This window comes from Erpetoichthys calabaricus, chromosome 4, assembly GCF_900747795.2.
Source record: "Erpetoichthys calabaricus chromosome 4, fErpCal1.3, whole genome shotgun sequence".
Taxonomy (NCBI): domain Eukaryota; kingdom Metazoa; phylum Chordata; class Cladistia; order Polypteriformes; family Polypteridae; genus Erpetoichthys; species Erpetoichthys calabaricus.
The window spans coordinates 247,639,200-247,663,625 of NC_041397.2; the positions used below are offsets into that span (position 1 = coordinate 247,639,200).

At 39.1% G+C, this 24,426-nt stretch overlaps 1 protein-coding gene across 1 annotated transcript in view; it reads right to left on the reverse strand.

Moving 5' to 3' along the window:
- The window catches only part of zmym2 (zinc finger, MYM-type 2), a 124,398-nt gene that overhangs the window by 32,403 nt on the left and 67,569 nt on the right, over positions 1-24,426 (reverse strand). Inside the window, exons 4-8 of the mRNA XM_028800564.2 lie at positions 14,536-14,698; positions 13,882-14,094; positions 6,670-6,789; positions 6,081-6,231; positions 5,505-5,677 (exon numbers count right to left, since the gene is read on the reverse strand). Of these exons, the coding sequence (XP_028656397.1) occupies positions 5,505-5,677; positions 6,081-6,231; positions 6,670-6,789; positions 13,882-14,094; positions 14,536-14,698 (820 nt within the window). The remainder of the gene's footprint in view (positions 1-5,504; positions 5,678-6,080; positions 6,232-6,669; positions 6,790-13,881; positions 14,095-14,535; positions 14,699-24,426) is intronic.

Here is a 24,426-nt window from a genome sequence, read left to right on the forward strand (position 1 = left end):
AACTGGCAACCTTCTAATATTCTATTATTGACCTACAAATCTTTAACTGGCCTTGCATCAGACTACATCAGTGACCTTCTCCATCGCTATGCTCCTGTTCACCCACTAAGGTCCTCAGATTCTGGCACTCTTGTTGTGTCCCATACTAACTTGCAATATATTGGTTACAGGACCTTTAGCTGTATAGCACCCAGACTTTTCAATGACCTCCCTAAATTAATTAGATCAGCCGACTCAATTCATTAAAAAAAAAAACAAAAAAAAAACACAAAGTTAAAACTCATCTGTTCAGGAAGGCTTTAACTTAACCTGACATTCTGCCTTCTCTTTCAGTCTTCCATTCTGTCCAGATGGCCATTAAAATTTGTGTGTGTTATATCACAAATGATGTTATTTGCTAGGCTTTCTTTTAGTATTGGATTTAGTTTTTCTCTCTGGTTTATCGTCTTTTATTCTATTTAATGCCTTTGTATATCCTGTATCTATCTGTTTCATTGCTCTATTCAGGAAACATCTGTAACCAATGTTACATATAACTGCTGTTTCTTTATGAGAGACTGAAGCACCTTGAGCATGAGATATGCACTATATACGTAAAATTTATTATTAAGATATACAGTGTTGCCTCTCTAAGTTGCAGCAATTGCTTGACCCAGGTTTGTTGTTCCTCTACTTTTGAAAGACCTCTTACATGTTACTCAGGAGCAAATGAATCACTTTTGATACCAATAAGAAGCTTTCCCAAACTGCCTTTGCTGGATGTGAATTTAATTAGAATTGTCCAAAGATGGGGCGCTACTTTATATGCATAATTTCTGAGAAAAGATGTCAAACCAGTTATGTGACAAGTACCGGTTTTAAATTTTCAATAAAAGTTTCCAATATTATGACATAAGATGCATTTGCATCGTCTCGTGTCTGTGTGGGTTTCCCCCGGGTGCTCTGGTTTCTTCCCAATGTCCAAAGACATGCAGGTGAGAATTGATGATGCTAATTTGGCCCAGTAGTGTAAATTGGGTGTGTGTTTGTGATCACCTTGAGATGGACTGGTGTCCCATCCAGGGTTTGCTCATGCTTTGCACCCTATGCTATCTGGGTTAGGCTCCAGCCACAAATCTCCACCACCTGGATAAAACGGGTAAAAAAATTACATGCCAATGTCAGAGCTTTTATGATATTTATGTTATTATAATGCATTGAAATATGACTATTTTTATGACAGTCACTCATCTCATACTGAAAACTTGATATATTTTTCAGTTAAATGATTAGCACATTACAAAAACATACATTAGCCTTAAATCACTATTAAATGTCAACCATATTTATCAATAATTGGAAATAAAACTTGTAATGGTTTTAAATAATTTCTTTACTGCATGAGATGAAGTATCAGCCTTTCAAGGTTGACTACAAAATTGCTGATAACAAGTTTCACCAAATTATTGAACTGAATGGGAAAATTTTACAGTAAGTGATCAATCACTTGCAAAATTTCATATATCTTAAAATGCCAGCAAGGCCAATTTGAGATATCTTGAAATGCATAAGAAGCTATTTTCAGAAAATAGTTTTTGAGATATTCTCAAATGCATCTGAGATATTGCAGATGAGTTTCAATTATCTGAGAAGGTCAGCTGCATTTTAAGAAATCTAACATTCATTTATTGCCATACATATTTAAAACATTGTATAAATAATTTCAAACAAACAGATTCAAAGGGAAAAATTTTCTCATCAGGCAATGGAATGGGTGCAAAGGCACAACTCACTGATAGGAAGCTAAGTAGTCACTAGAGGCATTCCATCTCTGCTGGCCTAAAAATTGCCCACAGAAATTATTGCTATGGAATAGGATATAGTGTGCCTCCACCACATACAGATGGAAAGTGAAGTGACTTGATAAATTACAATTATCGTAATCATAAGGTCATCATTACAAAATCACTTCTGTTTTCAGCTTGGTTTTGAAGTATAGAACGAAAATCCCTTTTAGCATCTATCTTACTTCACCACGTGTAGGGTTCTCATTAAAATAAATCGGCTTTTTATGGGTCCAATAAATACAGTACCATATCATCTGCATATAGTGATATTTTCTGTGCAAGTCCTTCTCCGAGAATCCCCTTCATCTCTGATGTGTTTCAAATGTATACAGCCAGCGGTTCAAAGGTGATTGCAAAAAGTAAAGGTGATAAGGGGCCACCTTGTGAAGTACCACTTTCTAGTCTGAAGTTATCTGAAATAATGTTAATACAAACTGAGGTTTCAGGACTAGTATAAAGTATGCCTGATCCATGCATGTTTGGGCAGAACCCAAATTTGTGCAATGAGGTGAATAGGTAGTCCTATTCAGCCATATCAAATGCTTTTTCTGCATCTAAAGATAATAGGATCTCTGGGGTGTTACAGATTATGGGTGAATGTATTACAGTACAAACAATGGTCAAAAGTGTCTCCCATTTTATAAACCCTGTTTGGTCTTCTGATATTACAGAAGGAAGCACTGTCTCAGTCCTTCTGGCTAGAACTCTGGAGAGTCTCAGAACATCGTCGATCAAAAGAGAGATTGGTCTGTATGATGCCGGAGGTCCTTGTTCTTCTTGGGAAAGTTGGTAGTTAATGCTTGGCAAAAAAAATGTGGTAGAATTATTTGTCTTTAGCTCCTATACACATTGCTAATAATAGTGGAGCTAACTTATTTGACATTTTTTTATAAAATTCCACTGAAACCCATCAGGGCCAGCTGCTTTCCCACTTTGAAGTAAGTTTATAGCATCTAGTAATTCTGAAAGTGTCAGGTTTATCCAGTTCTAAAGCACTAAGAGTATCTAACTGTGGTATCAGTAATGAATCAAGAAACTCATTAGTTTGTGTCTTATCTTTTTTAAACTGAGTAGAATATAAGGACTTATAGTACTCTCTAAATGTGCAAGTTATATTGTTATGGTCAATAATTTTATCCCCATCTGTGTTGTTAATTGGTGTTATTGCATTATGGACTTCCTGCTTTTGGATTTGTTGGGCTAAGATCTTATTGGCCTTTTCTCGGTGTTCCTAATAATGATGTCACGATTTAAAGATAAGCTACTTCATTTGTTTAGTAGTAAAGAAGTTAAACTGATTACAATACCTATCTTTTCCTATAGAGTGACTCATTTGGCGACCTGCCGTATTCTAGATCTACTCTGGTAATTTTGCTGATTAACTCAGACGCCTTCTTGGTTTCCAGTTTATTTTTGTGAGAAATATTAAATAATTTGTCCTCTTAGAATTGCCTTCAGTGTTTTCCCAGAGTGTACCTGCTGAGACCTCTGAGGATATATTTGTCTCAAGGAAATAATCAGTTTGCTTGGATATGAAGTCTGTACAGTTCTCATCAATTAATGACAGGGGGTTAAACGCCAGCTACAAGATGGTTGTGTAGGACGAAGTAATTTAAGCTCAATGATCAGAGCAGCATGGTCAGAGGTAAAGATCATGTCGTATTTACAAGGTCTGAAAGCGGGTAAAAAATTGTCTATGAGGAAATAATCAATTCTTGAGTAACAATGTACGGGTGAGAAGAAGCAGTATGCTCTTAGGATAAGATTTAAAAATCTCCATGGGTAAGATAAGTTATGATCCATTACAAACTGTGTAATTATCTTTGCAGTATCAGATGTTATCACCGTAATATCTGAGGATCTGTCCCAATCTGAATTTAAAAAACACAATTAAAATGTCTGGCCATTATAATTTTATGAGAGTTCACATTAGGGATAGATGCAAATACATTTTGAAAGAAAACTATCATCCATGTTAGGTGCATAGATACTAACCATAGTCATTTTAGTATTACATAAATTGTCCTTCACCATGACATATTACCTTTCCAAATCACATATTGCATCTGACACTATAAATGGGGTAGTTCCATGTATTAAAATTCCCACACCACTGGTTTTCTTTGAATAACTAGAAAGAAAAATTTGACCAGACACACTCTTTGCAACCGAAACTGTTCCTTGCTTAATAAGCGAGTTTCCTGTAGAAATACCCTGGGATTTAGAATTGCTAATTCAAGAGTACAGTGGAACTTCGGTTCACGAATGTCTCTGAACACTTAAAAATCGGATTACGACCAAAAAGTTTGCCAAACATTTGCATCTGTTCACAACCACACACTCGGTACACGAACAGTTTCCCTTCCGGTTCGTACGTGCCGGTGATTTACGCACGTGTTCAGTCTCTCCCTGTAGTACATTGTTCTCGGTCAAACGTGCATCGCGCAGAGGGACTTTACCTCAAAACTGTAATCTCCTCTCCACCCAGTTCCTCCTCACTTCCTTCATGCCAGAACTCGACTCATGCAAGGTTAGTTTTTTGTATAAATTATGGATTTTTTAAATGTTCATATTTTTTTCCCCTGTGTTTAAAACATTAAAAAAAAAAGCATTTACAGCGATAGGTTCATAAGGCTATTAGCGTGAACTCCTGCAATGTTACTTTCTTGGTTGTTCATGGTTGGTTTTTAAATAAAGTTCGGATTTGTTCAAATGTTCCTTTTTTCCCCCCGTGCTTAAAACTCATTAAAAAAAGTGTTTACTGCGATCGGCACACAGTCCTTAGTGCAACTGTGCAGACTGCACAAATTAGTGAAATCCCGGTTATCACATTACAAAAGTCTAAAAATTTGCACTTGCTAAAGTGAAACAGTTCTGGACTTCTTTAGTTTTCTGGTGAAGAAAAAGGCTGAACATCAGGCAGACAGGAGCACTGTGGAAGAGCAACATCACACAGTCATATTGACTGCTGCCTATCTAGTGTTCTGTGGTGTAAATGTTTTCTTCTACGTCATACCTTCGCCTCCTAGGTCAGAAGCAAAGAATAATGTTTTTGCAGAAAAGCTATTCTAAATGAAGTTTATTTGTGTGTAGTACATAAAATATGCTACAATAACAAAAAACCCAGGATTTTTGACAGCTTAATAAAATGCATCCTACTTAGTAGGTCAGTTTTCAAAAAGGGAAACACTGACAATGAACATCAAGAACTTAAAGATGAACAAACTCACCTCTGCTTTTATATTTAATACGTGACAAGGAATTGTCAAACAGCAAGAAATGAAATATTAAAAAGTTTGACAAATCTACAACCAAAACAAATTTCTGATGGTCTACTGAAAATAAGACAATTATAATAATTAAAGGTGGATGATGATAGATACCTATTCTTAAAGTGCATGTCAACAAGTTTAAAAAAAACTTAGATTTAGCAATACTGATATTACTAATGAGGCACACACAAAAGAGAAAAAAAACACACACACACAATCCTACACTTACTGTATTGACTTAAGTCCCCCAACACCCTTCACCCAGTAGTCTTCAAATTAACCCATTTTGCAATTTATCCCTTAGGTTGCTACGATTCTGATATAATTTTGAAGAAAATGTTACTGTTATACTAGTACTGTTTAGGTGAGTAGCTAATGTCTTAATAATCATTAGAAGAATACTAACCTTGTAATACCAATCGGTAAACTTCCGAGAACAGGCTTCACTACAAAAGTCTCGAACAACTCCATCAATTTCCTTTGTAGCGCCCCTTTTACACATCTGGGAGCAGTAATTGCAGCTTACACATTTCAGACCCAAACGTCTTGCAAATTCTTGCTTAAACAACAATTTGCACCCTAGTTAAGGTTATTTAAACCAAAAAAAAAAAAAAATACATACACATGAAAATCCAGAAAGTGAGATCCTCTTGCATCTGCAAAACATACTGAATACCTATTAATAACTAAACAGGTACTGATCCATGATCTATAACCAAAACTTAGTATTAAACTATCAAAAAGATAGTATTTGCAAGCTAAAGAATCAATATGTTGATGATACAACTGGTTTACTTACTTATTTAAAAAAAATTTTTTAATGTAGCCAACCTCTTTACTCAGGCATGCTCTTTAAATTTATTAATTTTTAATTTAGCATTATTCTAAACCATTTCTCAAACTCCTGCGGTTATACTTTGCTCTTATAAAAACCATCAAAAAAAAATCCAAAAGTGAAAAACTAGAGTGGTTTCAAACTTACCTTCGCTACAGAATGGTTTTTTAACCCCTGAGAATTTTACTGTTTCGTGCAGAGTCTTTTCTTCCTGACAATATTCACAGTATGTAACAATGCAATGTAGTTTTTTGTAGTCCTCACAGCATGTTTTACTGCAAAACTGGTATACTTTGTTCTGAAGAAACAAAAATCTTGATTATCCAGTGCCGGCGTCTCAAAAAAAGACAGATTAAAATATATTTAATTTAGGAGGACAACCATGGCAAAATACTTCCAACACTTTTCTTTTTAGTTTTATAATACCTTAAAGAGGGTATTCCTTGAAAGAGAGTTCAAAATATTTACACTCAAAATCTATATTTAGAATAGCTTATCTGCTAATAAAAAAGTCCAAATGTTGTGAACATCAAATCCTGTGTAAATAATCCCACAAGATCAGTCAGGTTCCTTTTAAATTGAGAAGTACAAATGGATTACTTTTTATTGAAAAATAACTGGCAACAGGGTAAGAAACATTTATGACCCTAAGACACTATCAAACTCTCAGTGATTTGATACTCATGTTATTCTCACATTTGAACAACAAATGTTTCCAAATACATTTATATCTTACCTCCCACTCTAGTGTCTCTGGCTTCAAACTGAATGATGTCTTACAGTAATTACATTTGAGCTGAACACCACTGGGAGTACGGGTTGTCTGTCCATTTGTTGAAGACTGGACACTAATAGACTAAAAGCAAAATTAAAATAACTACAGTTAAAAAACAAATGCCAGTAAAACGTTCTGAAAAAAGTAAAAAATGATTAGGCCTAAAATATTTGTGGTATGATTATAAATTAACTTTGCCATACAACATGTGCATCACCAACTGCATACTAAACCTTTACTCAATGTAATCATGAATTGTAAAAATGTCAGAGGGTCAGTCACCTATGTCAAAAAACAAAGTAATTTGCATAATATTCACATCAATTATGACAAAAGGTGTATATATTTAAAAAAAAAAAAAAAAAAAGTAAATTTTGAAAAATAAAAGTAGGCTACTATTATTTCACCATTAGTTTATAGCTTAGGCAGATCAGACATACAAATGTCTCAGTAAGGACAGTAATGTTTTAACATTGTCCTTTCACTATCAAAGGTATATGTAAAATTAAATTAAGCAAGACATTGTGAATTTGTGTCATATATCAATGTCAGTATATTTTGATATTTACAAAAATAAAAAAAATACTCAGAAAGCCATTCACACAGAATTTCATTTTTCATCCAGATGGCATGATTTTGTATGAATGTTGCTGTGGGAAAAGTATGGCGTTTTCCTAATAATTCATCCTAAAACACATAAGGCAAAACCTGTTGTAGGCCATTTCAAACTGGGTCTACATCCACACTAGGGTTGTCTAAAGTATCAAAATCTTGATAAGTATCAATTTTAACATTTTAAAATTACATCAGCACTCATTTTTCATGACATTCTTTCTGCACCCTGCATTGCAAATGCATTTCTGCCTTTCCATGGCTAGAGTTACAGCCCTGATTTCTACCCATTCACAAGTGTGAGTATGAAAACTTCAGCAGTTTTGGAGTGTTCACAAGCTTAACTGTCAAAGACGATAGCCGGAGTGGTGTCTGGAATTACTTTGGCTTTGTGGCAAAAACAGATGGAAGACAGCAAGATAACATGCATGCCTGAATGCAAGATTTGCAAATGAGAATATAAATGTGGGGTGCATTAAATACTCCTATAATCTGTTACCTGCCCTGTGACTATGAGGGTCTAAGCAGCAGAGTTTCACTTTACAGAAGGAGCAGTTTGTCCAGACAGAGGGCAATTTGACAGCATGAGAGTAAAAGCAAAGTGAAAAGGTTTTACAACTGGTCTATCATCCACTGTAATGGACAATGTTCGTTCACTGTCAGATAAGATGGACCAGCTCCCATCTTATTCTTACCTTAGATGATATCTCGTTACCACCAGTATAGTGAGGACATGAATCTTGGAAGCTGAAATGGATCTGAATGACTACTTCCAAATGACAGACTGGGAAATGATGTGTAAATCATATGCAGATGATACTGATTGGCTTGGCTCAGTCACTGCATCGCAGACTATATTAACTTTTATATAGACACTGTAGTACTCTCAGAGACAGTACTTTGCTTTCCAAACAACAAACGTTCGATTACCAAGGCACTAAAAGGCCTCCTGAATAAGAAAGAGCCTTCAAATCTGACTACAAAGAGGCTCTAAACGACGCATAGCGAGTGCTTAAAGTGCCGAGTGAAGGAAAGGAAGCATATAAAGCTAATAAAAAAAAATGTAAAAAAAAAAACCTCATTCAGAATAACATGAAAGATGTGTGGTATGGACTAGGCATAATTACTGGACTCAAGCAATTCAGAGCTCAGGTGCTAGACAGGGGATAGGGACAAATCTAATGCCCTGAACCAATTTTTAATAGATCTCCCCTCCAACTGCTACCTTCTTCCAATGACCAGTCTTCCCATACCATCCCTACTACATCAACAACTCCTATCACATCAACTGGAATGGCCAGTGAGGAGTCCACCTCTGACCATCCGTATAGGTTGTCCATAATTAAAGACCAAGTAAGGAGACAACTGAGGAAGCCACACCCAAGAAAAGCTGCAGGATCAGATGGAGTCAATACTCAAGTTCTTAATGCCAGTGCTGGCCAACTTTGTGGTGTCCTCTGTCATCTATTCAGTCTGTCTCTAAAGCTCCAAAACGTGTGACTGCTGTGGAAAACATATTGCACTGTTTCTGTTCAAAAGAAGGTAGGTATCTCTTCATCTAATAACTACAAATCAGGCGCACTGGTATCTCACATCAAGAAAACCATTGAGAGACTAGTCTGGGATTATAAGAGTCCTCTTATGACAGACCAAATGGACTCACTTTAGTTTGCCAAAGACTGAAGTGGAAGTTGCAATTATCTGTCTGCTCCACAAGTTTTATTCTCACATGGACAAAGCTGGCACCACTGTGAGGATTACATTTTTTGATTTCTCCAGTGCCTTTGTTTCTTGGTTTAAAAAGAACTGTCTGCACCTCAACATCAGCAAAACCAAGGAACTGGTTATAGACTTTCGTGACACCAAAGAGCCTCTATGTCCAGTCATTATTTAGGGAGTGGATGCAGAAGTGGTACACTACTATAAGTACTTGGCGGTCCAAATCAGTGACTGGTTGGACTGGTCTCAGAAAAGAGAGGAATTATTTTTAAAAAAAGTCAGAGCAGGCTCTTCTTCCTTCAAAAGTGGAAAGTGACGTACTCCACATCTATCACTAGAATTCCTGAAGTGTACGAAAAAACTCGTAATCCCGGGTCACCTTAAATTCTTTCACACCATTCCATTAATGTCTTATTTTGCAAATGTGTCCATCAGCAAAAGCAGCAAGCAGACTGCTATCCCATTCCCCATCACCCCCACAGCTCAACTCGGACAAAAAGTTCTCCCAGCTAAAGTCTGTTTATCTGGGTGTGAGGTGCCTGGAGTTGTATAGAGTAAATAATATATCATTATTTGGAACACATGCATTTCATGTGTGTTCCGTGTCTACAATGATCTATATAAATGTGGGATGACAGGAAATGTTAGGCAAGAAATGTACCTAAAACAAACATTTTTCATGTTATAGTACTAATCATCTATATGCTACACCGATCCCTCTCTCACTTGGACAGAGGCAGTGGTGCTGTAAGAATTCTGTTTCTAGACTTCTCTAGCGCCTTCAACACAATCCAACCTCTGCTCCTTAGGGACAAGCTGACAGAGATGGGATTAGATTCATACCTAGTGGCATGGATCGTGGACTATCTTAAAGACAGACCTCAGTATGTGCGTCTTGGGAACTGCACGTCTGACATTGTGGTCAGCAACACAGGAGCGCCACAGGGGACTGTACTTTCTCCGGTCCTGTTCAGCCTATATACATCGGACTTCCAATACAACTCGGTGTCCTGCCATGTGCAAAAGTTCGCTGATGACACTGCTATCGTGGGCTGCATCAGGAATGGGCTGGAGGAGGAGTATAGGGACCTAATCAATGACTTTGTTAAATGGTGCGACTCAAACCACCTACACCTGAACACCAGCAAAACCAAAGAGCTGGTGGTGGATTTTAGGAGGCCCAGACCCCTCATAGACCCAGTGATCATCAAAGGTGACTGTGTGCAGATGGTGCAGACTTATAAATATCTGGGAGTACAGCTGGATGATAAATTAGACTGGACTGCCAATACTGATGCGCTGTGCAAGAAAGGACAGAGCCGGTTATACTACCTTAGAAGGCTGGCGTCCTTCAACATCTGCAATAAGATGCTGCAGATGTTCTATCAGACAGTTGTGGCGAGCACCCTTTTCTACGCAGTGGTGTGCTGGGGAGGCAGCATTAAGAGGAAAGACGCCTCACGTCTGGACAAACTGGTGAGGAAGGCAAGCTCTATTGTTGGCATGGAGCTGGACAGTTTAACATCTGTGGCAGAGCGAAGGGCGCTCAGCAGGCTCCTATCAATTATGGAGAATCCACTGCATCCACTTAATAGTATCATCTCCAGACAGAAGAGCAGCTTCAGCGACAGACTGCTGTCACTGTCCTGCTCCACTGACAGATTGAGGAGATCGTTCCTCCCCCAAACTATGCGACTCTTTAATTCCATCCGGGGGGGTAAACGTTAACATTTAACATTATACATAGTTATTGTCTGTTTTTCACCTGCATTATTATCATTCTTTAATTTAATATTATTTATTGTATCAGTATGCTGCTGCTGAAGAATGTGAATTTCCCGTTGGGATTAATAAAGTATCTATCTATCTATCTATCTAATGACAAAATTTTGACATTAAGTGTACAATGTGTGAAGTCCAAATATCAAATAAACACTTTCACAAAAGGTACACGTATAACAAAACTGTGCTTTAATTCAACTATAAAACCGAAGAAAAAGAAATTGTTCAATGTACACGATGCTGTCAATGTGTGAAAACTAAAGCCCAAATAACAATTTATATGAAGTAAAGATGTCTGCTTACATGTGCGAGTTTGCATCTTTCTCAGTGGAAATGAGGCAGCCTCACGTATATCTGCTTTGCAGGTGCAGGGGTATCCGCAAGAATTAAAAGATTTGCTGTTTGGTGAAAGTGAAATCCTGCGAGAGAAAATTTCAAGCCCCGCGAGACAGGAGCTTATGCAAAGAGATTTGGAAAAGTCCTGCCCACATAACCACGCACACGGTTCAATCATTTCTCATTTGTGTGAATGCTACTGTCAGACACATTTCTTGAGGAGAGAAAGAAACAATATACATTCACGGGCAGTTATACATTGCGTTGTCACAATGTAATTCAAAACACGGAATCAAAATTCAATGCGATATTGATGAAAAGGTAAAAACAAACAGATCGAATGTATGGACATAGGTGATATGACAGAAGTATGTACTGTAGATATTGTTTGGCTTTAAACTTTAAGTCAGAGATTTGTAGATTGTCTAATTAGTGTTGCCATCAGGGAGAAGTAGTGTTTCTTCCCAATGAAAAGACCTATCCGCAGGAATTAAAAGTTTTGTTATTTGGTGAAAGTGAAACCCACACACGCCAGTGGCAGAGACACAGGCGGGGGGGTTGGCAAGCGAAATGAGCAGGGGGCAAAATGGAACACTAAGCTTTTCCATCCATCCATCCATCCATTTTCCAACCCGCTATATTCCTAACTACAGGGTCACGGGGGTCTGCTGGAGCCAATCCCAGCCAACACTGGGCACAAGGCAGGAACCAATCCTGGGCAGGGTGCCAACCCACTGCAGAACACACACAAACACACCCACACACCAAGCACACACTAGGGCCAATTTAGAATCGCCAAACCACCTAACCTGCATGTCTTTGGACTGTGGGAGGAAACCGGAGCGCCCGGAGGAAACCCACGTAGACACGGGGAGAACATGCAAACTCCACACAGGGAGGACCCGGGAAGCAAACCCAGGTCCCCAGATCTCCCAACTGCGAGGCAGCAACGCTACCCACTGCACCACCGTAGCGCCCACACTAAGCTTTTCATTCAATGCTATTCTATTATATGTATATCAAGCTAAAAAAAAATTGTGACATAAATTAGAGCCCCAACATATCAGTTTCATATTAAAAATTCATTCAATCAGTGATATGGATTTATGTGGAGGGATATGCACTTTTGCAGTGCTCCTTCACTGAAAAACTGTACTGCAGATTAATGTAGAGCAACAAATTTCACCAAAGCATTATTTGCAGAGAATTTGCTGCAGTCGCCCTTGTTTTTCAAATTATTTACTGATAATTCACTGGGTTTTGGAGATTTTCGTTTTTTTTTTTTTTTTTTTTTTTTTTTTAAATATTAATACCAGCACCCCATAATGCATTGCAAGCCCAGTGCAATATCCTTGGGAGATGTAACACCCAACATTGATGGGACAGCACCCCTGAGTATATTATGCTGATTATTTGCTTTACAGACTGTGTGTGACGAATTTTCTGTGCTTCTAGCCAAATGTGCAGGTTGATCTTCGAGTTCCACGTCAACATAACAGAAGGAGGCACATGCCCTATCCATGCATAATATTTAGCCATGTGGTAGGGAGAGAGTGAAAACAAACCTTGAAAGAGGTCCCTAATCCTCAAAAGGAGAAGATTCAATGAAATAATAATGAAAGGTATACAACTATTTACAAGACAATCTTTTTGACAGATGAAAAAGTGCAAAGCATCAGTACAGAGTGTTTGGAGAGCCTTCAGCGCAACTTCAATAAATATTACAAGTCAGTGGCTTCAACCATGACATGCCACTTTAAATTTTCTGCCTTTAAAAGACCTACATATTTTTTCTGACTTTTGACTACAATTTCAGTATGTCTGCTTTGTTTCGAAGAAATCTGTGATTGTGCATCTCCAACTGTGTTCTCTCTTCTTTGATATCAGGGAGGCACGTGGTGCAGTGGTTGGCACGTGGTGCAGTGGTTGGCACTGCTGCCGCACAGCTCTGATCACCTTTTTGGGCACAATAATTGGTCCAGTATAGTTGTCAGACATTTCCTTAGCCCTTGGGGACACTTTTAAGACATCTGCACAATTATAATCCAGTCAAATCTAGTTAAGTTAGTCCTTCCCCACTGATTTAAATGCAGTTCACCACGAGTAGTAAATACTGAGAACATTACCATGATTTTCAGGGAACTGACAGTGAAGCAAACTTGTGGACATGGCTTTTTCAAGTGAACCATTAAACACATTTCTTATCTGTAAAAAGCTAAAGGGAGCCTTAAACCAAACTAAAACCTCCTGTGTCAATACTCAAGAATCTTGGAATGAACCAATAACTATCAAGTACATATGGAGAATGGGAAAGAGTAATAATGCACTAGAAATTTTTTTTGTGACAGTACCCCTTGTAAAGGTAGCCATGAGTAAAACATTATAAACATTATAAATACTAGCAGTATCTAGATTGGAGGGGAAACCGAGCTTTCATATATGTGTTTTGAGGAGGTAAGGATGCAGGGTAAGTTGTTTTATTACATTCTAGTAACTATTTTAGTAACAATCTACTATCACAGGAAATGTGGTTAGAATAACGTATAGTATGGAAGTGTACTGAAAAGAAGAGAAAAAAAAAAACACCTGTAAATTTAAGGCAAAACAGACTCCTCAGAAAGGAGACAGAAGCACATTAAAACTGGGCTTTGATGTACCAAAATGTAGATCAAACGAATGTGAATGTGAGTTACATTTCAAATATACATAACACAAAAATCTTACCTGCTTGTAATCCTTGACACAATTTTCACAACAAAACCTCTTATGCTGACCATCAATTATCAGAAAGTGGTTTGCAGAGGATCTGGTGGGCAGATATTCTCCACATTGCTCACAGCAGTTCATAATGAGACCATTGGCCATTCGGTATCTATTAAAACAGTGATCACTGCAAATTTTGTGTGTAACGTTTTTGAAGCTAACTTCATGCCGAATCTTGAAGATAAAAGAAAAAAAGTTCTTTGATATTATAAAATGAATCTACAAAAATAACTGATTTTCAAAACTAAACATTTAGAAAATTGTTAAAGACAATAAATCTATGTACATCTCAAAATACAATGTAAACAGAACACAAAATAAGACATACCACTTTTCTGATTTCTAGTAAGATGTTAAAATACCGTTGTCAAAGTAAGTTTGTCAATTAAAATCATAAAAATGAGAGGATATACAAGCTACTACTAAACAACAAGCTTAACTACTACGGGTTTTTCTTATTAATGAGTTACACTCAACTTCCTCAAAACAACACAAATTTTACAAAAAGTCTAGACATATGAATGTATTAATGACCCAAACATAATTTTTAAAATATGTATTTGTATATCAAAGCTTGATGAGTGTTTTTTTAATAAAGTAAAACAAAAAACATACCTCAGTAAGCTTCCCACAAACTGTGCACCTTGTCTTGACTGTGCTTTTTGGAGGAACCTGCTTATTTTCATAAGATGACAAACAAGTAGTACTGCAGAACTCCTGAAATGATTCACTTGAATCTACCTGAGCCACAATTGTTCCCTTCATGCTTGTAATATCCCTAAAATGAGAAATTGCAACAATATATCTCAATAATAAGAAGAAAAACATTCTGAATAGCTCAATTCTAGTTACACATTTCCTTATAATTACAGTTAAAAAAAATCAATTAAGTTTTAGCACCACAAGAGTCACACTAAAAATAAACAAGTACCTATAAACAATATACCAGATTAAAATATTCTTCGGATGTTCTATAGTTGGGAGTTCAATCAGGCTGAAACATATCATTAATAGACAAACCAATGAGAAGTTAATAGCAAGCAACTCCCAATCACTGGCACTTCAATAAACTGTATTCTAAAAAAGTGGTTTCTTGAGGAAACAAATGATAGGACACACAGAGCAGTCCAGAAAAGCAAAGTATATACAAACAAGGAAAATGTGGCTCTTATTCTGCAAACCATTACATAAATCTTCTAAAACACTGAAGTCCTGGCTTGCATAAACATGCTGCAAGAACACGTTTTTGAGCAAATCATGTAGTACTAGGAGGGGAGTGGGCTTCTTCTTAAAAATGTAATCTTTTCTAATAATCACTCAAGGCAGGCATAGATTCATTACAGTATTTGTAGCTTTGCTTCGTCACTACCATAAACACAAAAACAAGCACTGTTTCAGGTAATGCTTAAGGATATTTTAGTATGTAAAGTTTACTTGCTTAAGTCCATTTTAATTTAAGTAAATCAACTTAAAGCATAGTGGCACTTGCTGATGTTGCCACACAGTTTCACATGGACATTTGATAAATGATGACACTAAACAGTAAGAATGGCATATCTGTAGGTGTGGGCTCTAAGATGTACTGTCAAATATCCAAACTGCAGTGTTTTATTGCACCCTCACACTGCCCTGATAGTCATTTGCTCCTTACAAGTTTGCAATAAAATAAATGGATTTAGGAAATGGATAGATGTAGAGGGGTAATAAATTTACCTTGACTGCATGATTATTAAAGAAAGATGAAAGTAAAAAATTGCTTTCAAACAGTATATATATGCTGTGGCAAGCGGCTGGGGGTGGTACCCAGCCGGGACGCCCAAGAGGACCGGAGGAGAGCTCACGCCTCCTCCAGACCACGAGGGGGTGACTGCCCTGGTTGCTGTGGGGACCACGGGTACAGAGCTTTGAAGCTCAATCCTGTCGGGGCACGTGATCACCGCCAGGGGCGCCCCAATGCCTGGAGAGCCCTGGACCCCAGCACTTCCACCATACCAGGAAGGGGGGAAGGGGTGCAGGGACACCTGGAGTGCTTCCACGGGATGCAGTCGGTACTTCCGCCACACTGTGGCGTGTCGGTGGAAGATTGCCAGAACACACCTGGAGCACATCCAGGGGACTATAAAAGGGGCCGCCTCCCTTCATTCAGGGCTGGAGTCGGGTGAGGAGAAGGACGAGGTCTGGGAGGAGAGGCAAGGAGGCGGCCTGAAGAAAGTGAAAGGCATTTGTGTAGAGGGCCTGGACTGAGGGCGATTGGTGCTGCGGCACTGGGTTGTGCTTCATAGACTTGTACATAATAGTTGTAAATAAACGTGTGTGGGTGATTTAAAACGATGTCCGTCTGTCAGTTTCTGGGGCTCGTTCCACAATGCCAAGAGTAAGATTCAAAAAGCCAAACATCCACTCCTTTATTTTAATAACTAATGTTTCAGCTTTTGTCGTTTTATGTGAAGAAATTTCAGGGTCACTTCACTCAGTTCCATTTGTTATGAACTCATGACAGGAGTCTTATTCTTTCACATTGAGCTGAAAATAAAATGTACAATGAATCATTTTTTTGCAGATTAGTACATTTTTTGTCAGCTTAAAAAACTGTCTAATGTCCATCACCTGCAAGTTGTCCAGTCAATAGGATTTATCAACATTTAGATAAGTAATCCTTAAATCAGATTTGTATCTGGCTTTTATTATTCAATGAGTTGCTCTGATAGAATGAGCATCCCTGTGTACAAAACCAATTCAAGGGGGATATTTTTATAAATAAAAGTAAATGCTGATCAGAAGTGTATAAAAGATAAGAAGTTTATTACTTTACTAGCCAACCCGCGGCGTAGCATACGTCGCATAATTATGTATTGATGGGTGACCACTTCCTGAACGACACAGTTGTCAGTACTTGTAGTCACAGTTGAGAAACACTTTTTTAATGTCTTTTAAGCACAGGGGAAACAATGAACATGTTAAACATCCGTAATGTAATAAGCCACCAATAAAGTAAAATTGCAACAATGCTATCTACAAAAGTGAAAACAAATTCGAGCCCCGTGTATTTTTTAACTGCCTTGTGGGGCTGTAGTAGTGTTGCTGCTTTGCGGTAAGGAGACCCTGGAAGATTGTGTGTTCGCTTCCCGGTTCCGTCCTGTGTGGATAATGCTTTGAATACGGAGGACACCGCTATATCAATGTAACAAAGTATTATTATTCCTATGTGTCCAGCGCGCTCTCTCTCGCGCGCGCGTGCGTCTGTGTGTGTCACATGCTCTCGCTCTCTCGCTGCACGTGGTCCTGTAGGCAAACGGTGCAAAAATAATATATTGATAGCTGAACACTTCCGGAAAGACACAGTTGTCTAAAAGGAGAGAAAAAAATGAACATTTGCAAAATCCGTAATGGTGGTTTCAGTAAGTACAATGCACACGCGTTTAATTTGTCGGCCAGTTTTTGCCAGCCGACTGCCGTAGCACGGACATTCAGTGATTCAGTTCCGAGACAAACATGCCTCTTCTTACCTGGTCCTCCCCCGTCCACCTTCGTTCTCTAAGCTTACACACCCCCTGGTCATGTGCCCGCTTGCAAGAGCAACTCACGGAGACTCGCCCACCAACATTAAGACCATGGCGTAGTTGAGAAACACTTTTTTAATGTCTTTTAAGCACAGGGGAAACAATGTACATGTGAAACATCCGTAATGTAATAAGCCACCAAGAAAAGTAACATGCTATGCTATGCTATGCACAGAAGTGAAAACAAATTCAAGCCCGGTGTATTTTTTAACTGCCTTGTGGGGCTGTAGTAGTGTTGCTGGTTTGCAGTAAGGAGACTCTGGAAAATTGTGTGTTTGCTTCCCGGTTCCTTCCTGTGTGGATAGCGCTTTGAATACTGAGAACAACGGTATATCAATGTAAACGAAGTATTATTATTCCTATGTGTCCAGCGCGCGCGCCTGTGTGTGTGTGTGTGTCACACGCTGTCGCTCTCTCTCTCTCGCTGCACATGGTCCTGCAGGCAAACACCGCAAAAATAATATATTGATAGCTGAACACTTCCGGAAAGACACAGTTGTCTAAAAGGAGAGAAAAAAATGAACATTTGCAAAATCCGTAATGGTGCTTTTAGTAAGTACAATGCACACGCGTTTAATGTCTGCCAGTTTTTGCCAGCCGACCGCTGTAGCACGGTCATTTAGTTCCGAGACAAACATGCCTCTTCTTACCTGGTCCACCCCCGTCCACCTTCGTTCTCTAAGCTTACACACCCCCTGGTCATGTGCCCGCTCGCAAGAGCAACTCACGGAGCCCCGGCCACCAACTTTAAGACCATTGGATGAAGCAGGTGAGACGCTAATGAAACAAAGGCACAGGGCGTATTGGTTTTCAAAGACTGCTTACTTCATTGTGTTTTAACCTCAGTTGTAAAGGATTGTTTTAAGGATCCCATGGGATACCCCTCGCAAACCGTTTTACACGCTGCATATGGCGATTCACCTCTGCGAGAAACATGCCTCTATGAACAGTCAACGTGGCTCGGAGGTGCATGTGGCCTCTACGACAGACGAATATAAATGACGCCGTTTTTTCTGTGTCGTCGCGTCGGAGCTGGTGGGCGTGGCTCTGTGAGTTGTCGTCGCATCCAATGGTCTTAGAGTTGGTGAGCGTGGCTCCTTCCTGCGTGCGCCATGGGTGTCTTACTTGTCGGTGGCTTAGTGAATCCACGCCCCTTCCGGCGTGCTTTCCATGGTTGGCTACTTGTCTTCTGGCTTAGTGAATTTATATATATATATATATATATATATATATATATATATATATATATATATATATATATATATATTACTCATTTAATACATTAAAGTTCCACACTTGAGAATACATGTAGCATGCCTATGAAGCTACAAACTACCAAGAATGAAATCAAAAAGCTATTTGCTTTGCGTTGCTTTCACAACTCTTTTTATTAGTATCACATCATCAAGCTAAATTGTATTTTTGTTTATTTTATTAAATGAAAGAAAATTACTATAAGTGGACCGTATAGCAACATACTATCAAACTATACTGCAGTGTGTCAAAATTGAAATTGTTTCAGGGATATTGTACTATGAGACAGCAAATCTTGATAGAATTCAAGTTTTACATATTGTTTAGTTTTGCATCTGCAAGTGATATCAAACACATAAACTGCACAGTGGTTAACCTTATATATATTTATTAAATAGATACACACAAAAATAAAAATTAATAATGGTTGAAAATTCCAAAAAGTTTGACATATTTTGGTACTGTGTACTTTGACTACAGAGCCATCCATCCATCCATCCATTGTCTCCCGCTTATCCGAGGTCGGGTCGCGGGGGCAGCAGCTTGAGCAGAGATGCCCAGACTTCCCTCTCCCCGGCCACTTCTTCTAGCTCTTCCGGGAGAATCCCAAGGCGTTCCCAGGCCAGTCGAGAGACATAGTCCCTCCAGCGTGTCCTGGGTCTTCCCCGGGGCCTCCTCCCGGTTGGACGTGCCTGGAACACCTCACCAGGGAGGCGTCCAGGAGGCATCCTGATCAGATGCCCGAGCCACCTCATCTGACTCCTCTCGATGCGGAGGAGCAGCGGCTCTACTCTGAGCCCCTCCCGGATGACTGAGCTTCTCACCCTATCTTTAAGGGAAAGCCCAGACACCCTGCGGAGGAAACTCATTTCAGCCGCTTGTATTCGCGATCTCGTTCTTTCGGTCACTACCCATAGCTCATGACCATAGGTGAGGGTAGGAACATAGATCGACTGGTAAATTGAGAGCTTCGCCTTGCGGCTCAGCTCCTTTTTCACCACGACAGACCGATGCAACGCCCGCATTACTGCGGATGCCGCACCGATCCGCCTGTCGATCTCACGCTCCATTCTTCCCTCACTTGTGAACAAGACCCCGAGATACTTGAACTCCTCCACTTGGGGCAGGATCTCGCTACCAACCCTGAGAGGGCACTCCACCCTTTTCCGGTTGAGGACCATGGTCTCGGATTTGGAGGTGCTGATTCTCATCCCAGCCGCTTCACACTCGGCTGCGAACCGATCCAGAGAGAGCTGAAGATCACGGCCTGATGAAGCAAACAGGACAACATCATCTGCAAAAAGCAGTGACCCAATCCTGAGCCCACCAAACCGGACCCCCTCAACACCCTGGCTGCGCCTAGAAATTCTGTCCATAAAAGTTATGAACAGAATCGGTGACAAAGGGCAGCCCTGGCGGAGTCCAACTCTCACTGGAAACGGGTTCGACTTACTGCCGGCAATGCGGACCAAGCTCTGGCACCGATCGTACAGGGACTGAACAGCCCTTATCAGGGGGGCCGGTACCCCATACTCTCGGAGTACCCCCCACAGGATTCCCCGAGGGACACGGTCGAATGCCTTTTCTAAGTCCACAAAACACATGTAGACTGGTTGGGCAAACTCCCATGCACCCTCCAGGACCCTGCTAAGGGTATAGAGCTGGTCCACTGTTCCGCGACCAGGACGAAAACCACTGTTCCTCCTGAATCTGAGGCTCGACTATCCGACGGACCCTCCTCTCCAGGACCCCTGAATAGACTTTTCCAGGGAGGCTGAGGACAGAGCATGAATGATAAACTCTGTGTAATCTTTTGGAAAGGATCCCATATGCAAGTCTCAAGCACAAAGCATGCATGGGAACACTGGAATCTTCAAACAAACTACATTTTCCTACTGAGAAGCATGTCTCACCTATTCAAACAAAAAGGTAGAACACAGTTGAATATAATAAACTGAAGCAATCAGCACACCAAAAGTAGTTCCCTTATTTAAACAAACAAACAAAAAACCCTAGGCTATTTAAAGGTGTGTTTTAAAATACAGTTTTCTTATATATGGCAGTCTTGTAATGTTAAACCAATCTCATGATAATAATACTTAGTGCCAAAATACCATTGTTTTATGCACCACCTCTGCCCATGGACAGGAAATAACAGCCAGCAATAATTCAGTAATTTCAATTGCTAAAAAAGTAAGCAAAACATTACATTTTAAATGGTATATATAAATATTTGGATACAAAATTAGTTGAAAAAGTCTATCCTTAGTATACCTGCTAAATCTCAAGATAAAGTAAAAAAACAGCAATGCATGTTATTAGCCGCGCCGTTGCTGAATTTACCAATCTGAAGTAAAAGCATGTAATTTGTCACGCCTCTGTAGGCATTTGTAACTCTATAGTGACATTATAGTTGAGCGTGAACAATTAAATTGATAACATTTTGCACTTACCGATATCATGCCGTAACACAGGTCCTATGCTGCAGAATTAAGCTCCAGATAATTGCTTTCGCGAAAGAAAACGGCAATCATGCAGCTGGACGCCACTTTGAAGTAGATGAAAAACAAGTGAGAAACTGGCGGAAAGATGAGGAAGCTTGGAGCGCGCTTCCACCACGTAGGCGTGCAAGGCATACAAGGGAAGCAAAATGGCCAAACTTGGAAAAAGCGACTTAAAGAATGGATTCTCGCGCAGCATGAGAAGAATCGGATAGTTTCAATAATAGCCATCAAATTGAAGGCACAAGGAATGACGACTGAAATGGCAATTTAAGACTTCAAAGGGGGTCATTATTGGGTTTCTCGCTTCATGAAACGAAATGTTCTATCTATCTGAGTCAGAACAACTGTGGGACTGAGACTGCCAGACGACTGGGAGAAGAAACTTGACAGTTTTAGAGAGTTTGTCAGTAAGGAAATCGAGACACTGAAACTAACACCGGATGGACAACATGGACGAGGTCCCGATGCAGATGGATATTCCGTCAACATTCACTGTTGATAAGGTTGGTAAAAAGACCATATCAGTAACTACCACTGGTCACGAGCGGACAAGTTTTATGGTTGTTCTAGCTTGCATGGCAAGTGGCAAAAAGCTGAAGCCATTCGTGATTTTTAGGAGGGTGACAATGCCACAGGAAAAACTACCCAAGGGTATCGAGGTCTCCGTGAACAAGAAGGGCTGAGTGAATGAAGACATTACGGAGGAATGGGTGGACAGATGCTACAGAAGGCGGCCTGGAACTGGATTTTTTAACAAGAAGTCATCCTTGCTAATTTTCAACTATTTCTACTTATCTGATGGATAGTGTTCAGAAGGCAGTGAACAAGGTTGGTGGTCACATCGCTGTAATACCTGGTGGACTTGCATGCAAACTGTAGCCACTTGATATTGCTGTCAATCATGCATTTAAGTGCCTTGTGAGGATCGAGTGGGAAAAATGGATGACGGATGGTGAGCATACATTCACTCCGTCTGCCTGGCAGCGACGTGCAACGTACAGTCAAGTGTGCAAATGGGTTATTTTGGCGTGGAACAATGTGAAACCAGAAAGCATACAGAATGGTTTTCGTAAAGCCAGAATCCTTCCTCCACCTACAAGCCTACCAGCAGCACAAGCAATGTCTGCAATATCTGAGAGCGATACCGGTGGCGAAAGCGAGTCTGACATCAGCAACAGTAAAGCAGCACAGGTCGCAATGGAGTTGTTCGGTGGCAACAACGATTACGGATCTGATTTTGAAGGATTTGAAGAAAGGTAAGCCTAATTTCAGTGTTGCTAATTTTACTCTGAAGAATTTATGTGTACACAGATGATTGACATTGCTGTACTGCAGTACCCCCACCCTCCAGTCATTGAAACGAAAATTAAAAACTCGTCTTTTCCCAGCCAACAGTAAACTTTTGTTCCTTTTATTTCTGTTAAATTTTGCTTTTTCCTAGCTTGTATTGTATACTAGGATGTAATGTAGCAAAGCCCTGAAAAAGTTTAATTTTTACATTGCAGCAACAAACCTGGAAGAGACGAATGTGAAGATGAGGCTAGATGCAGCAGTGCCAAGTGATCACTGAACCAATGATGGCGTCATTCTTAATTGACATTTTCTTTTGTCTACTGGACAATTCATAATTCATATGCTTTTCAAACTGTGGACTTACTTATTTTAACTGTATCTATGAACATCATCATGATCTATGACTTTTTGAAGAAAACAGTACATTTAAATTCAACGAATCATTTAAGTATGTTGTCTTTTTGTGCACTGAATTATACTTTTATTGAATGTTTTTCAATAGACCGCCCCATTTAAGAAAGCCGCACCCAATAAGCATTTTGTAAAATTAAAGTATAAGCTGCAGCCTTTTGCTGAGGAAATAATGTAATTTACACGATGAGAACAACCAACATATCTCACAGAATACATAATCATACTTGTAAAACTTCTTATGTGTATACATTTCTAAAAAGTTTAAAAACTAAAATTTAAAAATGTTTTGGACATTAAGGACGCAGTCATGGTTTAAAGGAAAATAATTTTAGACTTCTTTATATTTTACACCAAGTGTTAACCACTGCCTTAAGTCAAAATTGATTTGTTAAGGTTTTAAAAGTATATTCTTAACTGAGTAAGAGTTGTGTCAAGGAGAATTAAACCTGAGGAAGATTAATTCTGATATTATTGCAGGTGTCAGTTACTTTCATGTACACTGTACTAGTCAGCCATTTCTCAGCACTTTCCTCAATCACTTTAAAAACAATGTGAAAATCATACTAAACAGCACTGAAGTTTCTAGCAAACTTACATACCTGCAACTTTACTAGTATTATATTTCTGGGTTATGCATAAGGACCTGAAAACAAAAGAAGTATTGGATGTTTTAAAGAGCAATACTATAAATTTGCAATACATTTCCTCTAAAATTTTACTGTATGCCAAAAAACAAATTACATAGAGTGAAATCTTCCCTTGGGAACGCAATTATATTATGCTGGCACTACAGATTACACAATGCATTTTTTCCAAGTTAAGACTATAAATATGTCTGCATTAATAAAGCAGAATTAACATGACAACTGAACAGAGTTTTAAACAAAATATACAGTTGTTTTATGTTTTAGGGTAACTAACAATCCACGGTCGCTATTAATATAATATGGCTAATTTTTCTTTTACATTTTATTCAGTATTCTCTAGTGTAAATATCTTTCACTCAATCACTTTCTTACTAAGTCTGAATGCACTGTACCTTCATTTTTAACTCTGCAGTAGCAGAGTCAAACCAGACAATAATGAAGGAAGTGATCACACATCCAGTGAAAGCTTTGTAGAATTCTATGGAGGACAGTGTTGTGCAATGCCAAGCTTTTTGAGCTGTTCCATTAAGTATACATGCTGCTTTGCTTCCTTTGTAATACAAGATGTGTTTTCAACGTAGATAGTGAGGCAGATGATAGTGACCAGGAATCTGCATCATTCCACGACATTGACAGCAGTGTCCTTGATTGTCAAGGGAAGGGTTCAAGAGGATGCTCTCTAAAAAGTCAATTACAAATCCTAAATTTTTATTGGTATTGAAATAAGACAGAGATACACCACATTGTGTGGCAATCTACTTGCTTTCTATACTGATTCTTATCCCCATTTGTGAGAAGACCTACAAGGATAATATTGTTTGCAAAATGTAAATG